Source organism: Thunnus thynnus, chromosome 10, assembly GCF_963924715.1.
Source record: "Thunnus thynnus chromosome 10, fThuThy2.1, whole genome shotgun sequence".
Lineage (NCBI taxonomy): Eukaryota > Metazoa > Chordata > Actinopteri > Scombriformes > Scombridae > Thunnus > Thunnus thynnus.
In genome coordinates, this window is record NC_089526.1 from 4,128,402 (window position 1) to 4,139,650 (window position 11,249).

An 11,249-nucleotide genomic window follows, 5' to 3' on the forward strand; every position below is an offset into this window, starting at 1 on the left:
AGTCCTACATGATGTTTTTGAAGGTGAAAGTTGTTCTCACTAAACATGAATGATGAAGACAAACAGTACAAGCAAGCTCATTAAAAGTGGAAGTATATACAGAGAACAAAAGAGAAAAAAACAAAACATTTAGCTGCTCACATGTACAGTATGTATGTGTTCTTACCTGAAACAGAGTAGACTGAAAGCTTCCTGGGGTGAAGAACAGCCAGGTGAAGAAGCTCCGAACACCTGAAAAGAGAACAAAAGATTCTGTGTTACACGACAATCGTCATACAGCTACAGAATCCTCGACAACAGTAAAACTTATGATCAATAATAGGATAACCAGCAGTACTGGAAGATGCTTACTCTAAGTCTTACATAGCCCCAATTTCGAAATTACATTTTCTGTACATCCACACAGAAGTTACAGAGTTTTGAAGAGAAGTTAAGAACCAAATCGACTATCTGTAAGATGGATCAACAGCTTTTAACAACAGGCTACAGAGCTGCAGCCCTGGAGGTGGTGAAGATTACATTTCTTACTGGGAGACACTTCAGCTAGGCCAGTGCTTCCTCCTATTGTGGTTGACAGCCGTTGGATTTTTTACATTGGTTATGGTTGAGGTTTAGAAGGATGGTCTCAGTGATGCTCATCCTAGATTTTCACTTATTTACCACAAACCCACTGAGAAGGAATCTGTCCACTCTTTGGACCCAGAACAGATGCTGTTTTACTAACTTTCAACCACTCTTGTAATGTTTGCCGAGAGAAAAAACAACAAGGAAAGAGAAAACTGGATCCCACAAGTTTTCTTTCTTTCTTGGAAAACCACGCTAGTCGGTGCTGAAACAAAACCTTTCACCATCTGCCCACCTCGGTCTGCCCTAACAATATTTACAACGTGCTTCCCTGTCAAGGCCAGTTTCCAAAATGCCCACCGGTCTCTGAAGAATGCTGTGGTGGAAACCGCAGGTAACTAAACACGACATCTTCCAAACAGACTGATTTAGTTGGATGCTGCTTCCAAGTGTGATGATGTGGGAAGTCTCTGAGGCAAACCTCCGGAGCTTTTCCCAGAAACCTCACTTTCCGGCACGTTCCTGTACACCCGCTGAACGGCGATGGGAGGTTTTGTGTTTAGATCGATGGCTGAAGCAAAGCAGCACTACTGCCAGGCTTAGAGGTTCAACTCCCTGTCTAGATTATGTCTAACTTACTGTATATTTCAAAGTCAGACTGGGTTGGAGAACTGAACACACTGTTCGCACAACAAAGACTAAGTGTAAAGGGTTTCAGACGTGGTGCAGACATTCTAATTGCATTGCATACTGTTGAAGCCATGGACAGGCAAATTTACACAAAAAGATTAATTTAAATATACCACTGTCAGGGTTAGTGGTTCCAATCAATGTGTAATTCATCAGATTAAGCAAAGCAGTTAAAGGAAATTACAGTACATTAAGGATCTTGATGTCTGAAACAACAGACATCAGAATGTCAGAGCTATGGCTAAACTTTTGTCTATAATCATGAGTGGGTACATGCGCATCCATACGTTTTTGCAGGTGCTGGGTAACAATAATCCTAAATAAACCAAATCCTGCTCTATCATTCTCAGTTCTTCTTTAATTCTACATGGACATTACAACCTACTGACCACTTCTTCAGGTAAAAGAACATTTGTCTATCCCTCCCCTTATCTTTCCTTAAAGACTGCAAGAATATTTCATGTAGGGCTGCAACTAACAATTATTTTCATTATCGATTAATCTGCCAAATATTTTCTCAATTAATCGATTAGTTGTTTTAGTCCATAAAATGACAGAAAATGGTGAAAAACATCAGTCGTGGTTTCCCAAAGCCCAAGGTGACGCCTTCAAATGTCGACTAATTGTTGCAGCTCTAATTTCATGAAATGTGTCCCTAAAGCGAAGCTATGGAAATAGTTCTGAATGACGGCCACTGTAGCCAAAAATACCAATAATAGAAAAATAACACATGGAAAGTTGCTCTAATGGGACCCCAAGTAAAACAACGAAAATGTCACCTGGTGAGTTACAAGGCGTTTACGTCTTGTTTCGCTTTTGTAATAAAACTATTCAAACTGTTTTCCATGACAGGCTTAAATGTAGTAGAGAAGAGTGACGTAGTTGACATGTAGTGGTAGTAATGTCAGTTAGAGTACAGCAGTATGTATTTAGAGTTTGCAAACATTCACCACCTTAAGCTACTTTTCATAACCGACCAAATAGGCTATAGATGCAAAAGTATAAGGAATCAAGTAAAGGTGTGTTATACAGCTCATGCATTCAACTTTTCAGTTATAAGAGAAAATTGGGGTACCTATTCCTTATAAAGTTATGTAGTCTCAATTTACTTCTCTTTATCTGTCTTCCACTTTCTGCTCCAGTTCTGAATGACTGGGAGTCACTCAGGCCTAAAATGTACACAATCAAGAAGTGTCTTTAAAAAGAGCACAAGGTTCAGTGTGTTTCCTTTCCTTCTAAGTTAAATACATTATACTATAAGGTGGATAAAAGTCTCCACTAAGTAACATACATATCACCACCATCCCATCATCTCACGTCATTACATTCCTCCCGCTCCTCCCGAGGGCTAGCTTAATCATCTTTACTCCAAAACAAGTCATTTTCACATTTCACTTGACCTTGACTCGTCGGAGGTCAGCTCTCCAGATCCAATTATGCAGTGCAATAACAAATCAGGATGGGGCTCTTGGGTTCCAGCAGCTATGCTAGCAACTCAGCGGTTAGCCTGACATTATAAGCGCAACTATGTTTGGGCCGCCTGGTGGCTGATAGATCGTGGTAAATCATGAGCATGGGGGGAGAAATCCTGACATGGTGGTTTGGGGTTAGCATGCAGTGCAGAGAGGAAAAAAAGGACATGTTAATGTGGTGGTAAGTAACAGCAGGGATGGTTTTTCTATGAATGAAAAAGTGGTGTGATGAGTTATGAATGGGTGTTTCTGCCTGGCAGTTTGAAGTAAGGCTATATTGTTAGCTATACTATGAAAACTTATAATTCACAGAAGGTCATGACAGAGTTAAAGAAAGACCAGTGATTCATTCCCAGGCAGCGCACATATGTAACACAAACAGAGGAGATATGGCTGCCAGAGTAGCCAGAGTGCTCAAGAGTAGCTGTCCTGTAATCTAAAGCTCAAATGTTCAATTCCTGCAGCGGGCCGATACATCTATCAACAGCTCCGGGTTCTGTCTAACAATGACCTCTGACCGCCTCACTAATAACAAGCCTTTGCAAATATGAGCATTAGCTGAATGCCTACACTAGACTTAAAAGCTTCATAAATAACTTGTTATTCTTATTTTACATTTATATTTTAAGCATTTAGCTGATGATAGTAGCAATAGTAGAATTCAATTACAATTCCAGAAACATCAGAAAGCACCACTGCCCTGCACCCTGACTACACATCACAAGAAATAACCAACAGATTTAGCAAAAAATATTAAACACTTGCTGGTTCTAGATTCTCAAATTTGAGTTTCTGCTTCTTTTGTCTGTTTTATATCTCTGTAAATGGTTTGGTTGAGTGTTGGTTGGACAAAACAAGCAAAAAAAAGACATCTATTGTCTGACATTTATAGATGAAATGATTAATTAAATCTGAAAACATAAATTAAATATGTATTTCAAAATGGTACAAGCTTTGATGAATCTGACCAGAAACGTTTCTGTAAAAGTGAACAAATATAATTTACATTTGCTTCAGGGTCTAACATCTTCTTTGTGCCTTTAGTAGATGAGCGTAATCCGTTATCTGTCCTAAGACAATAAGGTACAGATCTGCATTCGTGAGATAGTGGTTTAAGGTTGCTTCTTGGCAGAGGGACATCAGGCTAATGCCACTCTGACCTACAAAACACTAAAACAGGTAAAGGCGGGAGGAAGGGAGCACCGAGAGATCAATCAATGATCCGCGTGTTAGAGCTCAAATCTGCGGTGACTCGATTTATCAGGAGTGACACATTCTTAACACTCAAACCAAAAGGCCTTTTTCACAGCAGACATTTTGACTTGTCATATAAGGAAAAGAACAGGTGTTACTAATAACATTAACGATGGCTGACAGTAAGCCAGAAATGAACAATACCAGGACCCTGACCCTACAGATTTTCTCACAGCGTGGAGGTTTAATTCGGAGAAAAGAAATATCACCAGCATGGCTACAGCACATCTCTATTTAAACATCTGGCGGCGTTGGCTTGTGTACGTTTACTTACGAGACGAACTTTCCCACTTCCACCTGGATGATAGCGTTTTGAAGCTGGACTTCCAGAAGCTGCGCCTCGGCCGAACCCTGGCCCGCCTCACTGGATTTATTGGTATGAGGGAAGAAGATCCGCAGCATCCCCATGTAGCTGCCCACCACCACCTTGTCTGCAATGTTATAATCACAGAGGAGGATAAATACAGATGTTGTATATGTCAGAAGATTGTCACTGCCACTGAAACAGAGAACAGAACAGTTTTATTATCCCTCTCTTGTGTTCTGCCTACATTTTGGCCACTTCTAGGCTACCTGGACATGACTTCTGACCAGGCAGTAACCTGAAAGATCGGGTCAGACATCTAAGTCCAGAGCAACTTTCAATATGTGTGTTCAACTTCCATAGATACAAGATGTAATCTAAAATTATAAAACAACTAAGAACATCGTCAGTGTTACAGTACAAGTTCTTAAAATTTGTATTTTTTTTTGACAAATTAGACCTCAGTAAGTGCTAACATGACACACTATTGAAATAAATGTAACTAAATCAAATCAAAACATCCCATATGATCACTGACTTGTGTTTAATTTCTGTCCTCTGTAGTAAAAGGAATATCTCATTTAGAAGGTTTAGATGCAAAAGTGTTTGATCTGTGATTATATCGTATCTTTTTCTGTTAAGCCAAAGAAGAAAAACTGTCATTCTGGTGCAATTCAATAATTCTAATTCCCTATATAACATTATATGCGTGTAGATATCAGACTAGAAGCTGCTATCACCGACCAAATAAATGCATCTTCCTTTTGTCCGTGGCTGGTAAGTTTCTATTTACTCTACAAATAACTCTTACACAATCAACCAAGTTATAATAAAAGTATGAGAGTGCACATTTAACTTTATATATTAATTTAATGGCTAAACCTCAACATGGACTCATTTCATATGTGGTCCTGCAGTCTGTACGTTGTATGGTGCTGCATCACTTCCTCATTAAATTACTATACATGACACACATTTTCTGTATTTGCATGGTTCCACAAGACACCAGCAACACACACACACACACACTGACCATGTCCGGTGCCGCTGTTGTCTACGTCTCCGACGCAGATGCATCCCTGGTCAAATTCCTCCCCCTCGCCAAGCACCGCCGACCACCAATCACGGGCCTTGAACAGAGACATCCTGCCTCTGATCGCACAAAGAGAGAAAGACAAAAAAATTCAAATGTTAAATCTCTTCTGCTATGAACTTGACATACAGTATATAAGGTGTGTCTGTGTCAGATAGTGTTCGGTTGATGTGTTTCTCAGTAATTTGTGTCGTTAAATGTCAGTAACTTTTAATTAAATCTTCCTAAATGATTATGTGTAGCAATACAGTTTATTCATCAACTATTAATCGAGTGATAGTTAAACAAAGACACACAAAGTTTTTTATTCTTTAAAAAACAACAGTAATTGAAATGTTAAGACATACAATAAATGTAAGAACCATAGTTGGGCTGTTAGCTACAACAACACCCAGTTTGAGCAGAAAGGTGTAGCTCAAGCTGTTCACATGGTGACAGCTTGGACCACTGTCCACTATGATCTCTGTCTGCTCTCACTCTGTGCACCATAACGACACCTGCAGCCAATGGCAGAGCAGAGGACCGGTCACATGGCTCCCGAGGATTGTGAGTGTGAAGGGGAGTGAGGGGGGGGGGGGGGGGGGTTGATGGGAGCAAGCAGCTTTTCTACTTGCTAAATGCTGAGCAGGTGGAACGGGCAGCTAATCCAGAATCCCTCCTATCTACGGTACACTGCCACACAGGCCTGATAAAGGAATATTACAACCTCTACTAACAAGATATTCCATAAAAAAAAGATTTGTTTAAAAGGTTGGAAATTGTGGATATTCTCTGTGGAGGTGTTAATATTAAATCTCAAAATTATTACAATTTAAAATGCATGGAATAAAATTAAATATCAGACATTTTCTGCATTCATTCTGATAATACAGTATTGTTAGCTGCAGCTCCACATGCAGTCGTATTAATTCCTGACAGCAGTAACATTATTTCTAACAGGCTAAGTGACTCACAGTATCATCATGTGACTGCTTGGCTTTGTGCTTCATTGACTTTTCTTGGCACAACCTGTTACACATCTTATCAAATTTAATTAGCTGTGAATACATATTATATCAGCTTTGCAGAATGCTTTCTGCAAGGATAAAGCTGGAAGAAATTTCAAATAACTTTAACTCATAACATCCAGCTGTATAGTGACAAGGAACAGTGTCCTTCAGCCAAGGGATACATGTTCTCGTCCTTTAGAAAGATGCTGAATCCCATATTACCAGTGCTGTTTTATGGCAAAATGTTTTTCCACAGATAAAAAGTGAGCAGTTACTTTCTATTACAAGCAACCTCCACATGCTGTGATTGTATGGAATAAAATATCACAACTACCAGAAGACCTAACCTTAACCCTCTAATATCCATGTACTTTATGTCAGAATATCTGTTTGGACATGTTGAAAATTCAAATTTCAAGCGGTTTGACAGATGAGAATTTGTAGTCAGACTGGAGCTGTCATTTTCAGCTGGGATCTTTCAGTATTTCAGAGGGAGAAATTACTTTTTAGACAGATAAATAGATACTGTATTTGTCCCAAAGGGAAATTAAAATGCTAAAGCAGCCAACGGACATGAATCAAATCAAAGTACAAGCACAAAGATGTAAAAAAGGCAAAAGAAAACAAATGCAATTAAAGGTGTTGTACAAGCAAATGCAATTAAAAGGCAATTAAAGGCTTCTATCTTTTTAACAGCCTTAAAGTGTTTAAGTGTTAGGAATCAAAAGCTACAGCATAGAGTCCGTTCACAGTTTCAGAAAGAGAAAGAGAAACGAGCCAGTTAATTAGCTGCTGTAGTCTTTGGTTGGTATTCAAGTTCATAGTCTCTTGGGCTTTAATAGCACAGAGCCAGAAACCTGTGGGTTTATTAGTGTTTAGTACCCAGGAGGACACATGTGAAATACTTCCTCTATGTTTAAATAATAAAAACTGTAAAAATAGTGAAGTATAAATGCATTCGGGGGGCTGTTTTAAGTCGGTTTCAAACTGAGGCATCCTGCATAGGTAAGTTAGCTCGCAGCTAAACGTCAAACAGGCTGAATTAACTTTAGCTTAGCTGGCTAATTAGCTAGCTCTCCAAGTTACCTGGATACAAGCTAGCAGATCAAGAAGAGAGACGCTGCTGTTTTCTCCTCTTCTCCGCTGACGACAAAACATTTTAGTTGTGTTCACGAGTGTTTCTTACCTCTGAGTTTACGAGCCAGTCAGTAAAATCCGACGTTTTGTTACTCCTGGTTCACACAGCAATCACATTTCTCACCCTCTTGCTTGTAGCCATCGTCCTGTTGTCATGGTACTGACGCTCAACGGAGAAGCTGGGCTGCAGTGCGCATGTACAGAAATACAAGGGCTGGTGGGAAATTGAGTTTTTGGGCTACAGATTGTTTTTAGGGTCTTCTTAACTGGATTGGCAGTGGTGGAAGTAGTATTCAGATCCTTCACTTAAGTAAAAGTAGAAATACTGTCGTCTAAAATACTCCATACTACTTAAGTAAAAGTACATAAGTATTATGAGCTTGATGTAGTAAAAGTATTGCAGTAAAAGTAGTGATTTGGTCCCTCTGATTGATATATTATTATATATGACATCATTAGATTACATCAGTGTTAGAGCAGCATGTTACTGTTGTAGCTGCTGGAGGTGGAGCTAGTTTCAACTACTTTATATACAGTTATATACATATGATTAATGGGAGAGGAAAGAAGAAAAAACAAAATTCTGATACACAAATCTGTTTTCAGTTTTTGGACTTTTTCTCTAATCTTTGATGTTTGGTGAAATATTGGATCGTTTGAACATTTACTGAAATGAAAGCATGTGAGAAGTTTAGAGGGAAAAATCACTATTTGGTGGAGCTGTTAACAACTCATAGACATGTGAAATGTGACCCCGACTACACACTGCTTTTTGTAAGATGTCAATATGTTGTATTTTAAAAGCTTGTTATATTATCCATTGTGTCAAATCTTTGTCTAAAAAGTAACTAAAGCTGTCAAATATATGTAGTGGAGTAGAAAGTACAATATTTCCCTCTGAAATGTAGTGGAGTGGAAGTACAAGTACCTCAAAATTGTCCTTAAGCAGAGTACTTGAGTAAATGTACTTAGTTACTTTCCATCACCGTGGATTGGTGATCTCCAGATGGTAACCAGTATGGACAAAGTATTCAGATTCTTTACTTAAGTAAAAGTAGAAATACTGTTGTCTAAAAATACTAAATTATAAGTAAAAGCCCTGAATTCAAAATATTACTTAAGTAAAAGTACAGAAGTATTATCAGCAAAATGTAATTAAAGTATCAAACATAAAAGTACTCATCATGTAGACTGGCTTCTTATGTTATGTTTCTTGTGTTATGTTATTATAGTATATTATATTGTTTGTTTTGATCACTAACAAACACATGTAAGAGATACTTTGGGTAGATTAAAAGTAAGAGTAATGCACCATATTGTGTATCATAGTTTTTATATAATAATAATAATAATAATAATAATAATAATAATAATAATAATAATAATAATAATAAATTTTATTTGTATAGCATCTTTCACACAAACTGCATAACACATTTAAAACAGGAAATAGCTGACAATTTAAACAATTAGAATGTGAAAATATATTATTTAATGTAAAATGTTAATCTGAAAAGTAACTAAAGCTGGCAAATAAAGGTAGTGGAGTAGAAAGTACACAGTACCATAAAATGGAAATACTCAAGTAAAGTACAGGTACCTCAAATTTGTACTTAAGTACAGCACTTGAGTAAATGTACTTAGTTACATTCCACCACTGATGGTAACTGTGGGTAACTAAAGGCTAATTGATATAATTGTCACATTCATTTTTGATTAAACATAATATACATATTCAGGCTCAATTCAAATCTATAATATAAATTCCCATGTAAAAAATACACTTTATTCAACATGTTAAACTTAAGCTTGATTTATTTGGTTAATAACCAAATAAATTATTTTTTCAGCAATGTAGGCAATAACAAGAAATTTTGCAAATATTAATTTAAAAGTAAAAACTTTCTATATCCATAAAGATTATAGCGGTTATAGTCAGTTTAACATCTGAGTATCCGACTGATAATAAACTATATGACATAAAGCTGAATGACAAAAACATGTGAGCATTTCCTGAGAAATATTAAAATTTAAAAAAACATGATACTGAATGTAGCATAAACAATATCATGTCATTTATGATATAGTACAGATTATCATACAGCTGTGTTTTTTATTGATGTCTATTAAATAATTTAATACAGTTGTTCTCAAACTTTTTCACAACACAAACCCCTAAACTGACATAAACTAGACCACGGACCCCATTTGATAAGATTTTGTCTCAAGGTCTCACACTTGGTAAGATTTTTACTTTTAGATGTTTTATTACAGAAAGTGTATTAAACCCATGACCAACATAGTCATATATTCTGTTATTGTGATATTTATGAATGGAATTATAGTGAAATTATTGCCTTTTTAGTTGAAGACATCGTGAAACACTCTCAAGGACGCTTGGAGGACCCTGGACCCCAGTTTTATAATCACTGATTTAATCTGCATTTGAAGATCAACCTTGTCCCGTTATATATTTTATACTTCATATAGAAAAGTTGAGGGCTCGTCCGGGATTTGAACCCGGGACCTCTCGCACCCTAAGCGAGAATCATACCCCTAGACCAACGAGCCACGTACTAAGCGTACTTTGAGCCGTGACTTTCAGACTTAATGTACATGCCACGTAGTACAAAGTCCTCACAACTTTACAGCACCGTTATATATTTTCCGGTAACTGGGCGCCATCTACAGGCCTTTTATTGCACTGCAGCAGGCTTCATTTCTACCAGAACTGCTGTTAATTCACATCACCAGAGTGTGTAACTATTTAAACAAGTAACTTAACTCTTACACACTGTTCGGGTCAGACACTTGAAAGCAATGAAAACACGCTAAATGACATTCTTTACGTCTGACATAAAGACTTTATCTAAAGTGGCCCAGAATATACAAAAAATGTAGATATTCAAATTGATTAATTGTTGTGCAGCTGTAATACATTTTCTCACATCGAGGGTCAGTGTTGATTGATGGTTTTAATGATTATAATGAAACCTACCATTCAAATATTGTCTATTTCATCCTGAAATAATCATGGCTGTCATGTCCTATTAATTTAGAGAACATTAGATGATAATATAGTGTGATTGTGAATGTATTTACAGACTAATAGTGTCAGACCTAAAGAAAACTTTCTCTCTCTCTGCTCTCTGAAACATTAATAAAGGATCAATCACCCGTTTATTAATGACTGATAAGATATTTATAGATGCAAAATACATTTGTGGCTCAAAATTTGGTAAAATCAGTCATGTCATTGATGTATATCACATTATGGATTAATAAACAGACATAATCCTGTTTGGTTGCTTAGTTATCTTTTTTCTCAACGTGTGTAATGTGTATTAACTTGTGTATTATTTAACTTCTATATTGAGAGGATGTATGTTTACTCTCCTGCTATAGAAATTAACTCGTAAAATCTGCTTTAAAGATAAATCTCCATTCATAAGCAGGTAAGCATTACCTTTCAAAAAGGAGGGCTCGTCCGGGATTTGAACCCGGGACCTCTCGCACCCTAAGCGAGAATCATACCCCTAGACCAACGAGCCACATTTACAGTACTTCAAGCAACTACTTCTGAAGATACAAGATGCCACGTTGGTGGGATTTCTGTTGTTTTCTGAACATATTTCCAGATGTCTTCAAATTGTCACCGACCGCCATCTGTTGGACATTTAAGGTACTGCAGCCAGAAATCTGTCTTCATGCTGTTATGTAATTTATGATACCAGACAAATAAAATG

General features: G+C 37.2%; 1 protein-coding gene and 2 non-coding genes across 3 annotated transcripts in view; all 3 read right to left on the bottom strand.

Moving 5' to 3' along the window:
- The window catches only part of bbs9 (Bardet-Biedl syndrome 9), a 196,700-nt gene extending 189,024 nt beyond the window's left edge, over nucleotides 1-7,676 (bottom strand). Inside the window, exons 1-4 of the mRNA XM_067600493.1 lie at nucleotides 7,553-7,676; nucleotides 5,318-5,436; nucleotides 4,255-4,411; nucleotides 167-231 (exon numbers count right to left, since the gene is read on the bottom strand). Coding sequence (XP_067456594.1) covers nucleotides 167-231; nucleotides 4,255-4,411; nucleotides 5,318-5,429 — 334 coding nt within the window. The 5' untranslated portion in view covers nucleotides 5,430-5,436; nucleotides 7,553-7,676. The remainder of the gene's footprint in view (nucleotides 1-166; nucleotides 232-4,254; nucleotides 4,412-5,317; nucleotides 5,437-7,552) is intronic.
- Nucleotides 7,677-10,002: 2,326 nt separating this feature from the next.
- trnap-agg (transfer RNA proline (anticodon AGG)) lies at nucleotides 10,003-10,074 on the bottom strand. Its single transcript has one exon. It is a non-coding gene; the product is annotated as a tRNA-Pro (tRNA).
- A 908-nt stretch (nucleotides 10,075-10,982) lies between these two features.
- trnap-agg (transfer RNA proline (anticodon AGG)) lies at nucleotides 10,983-11,054 on the bottom strand. The gene has a single exon. It is a non-coding gene; the product is annotated as a tRNA-Pro (tRNA).
- Nucleotides 11,055-11,249: the final 195 nt, after the last annotated feature.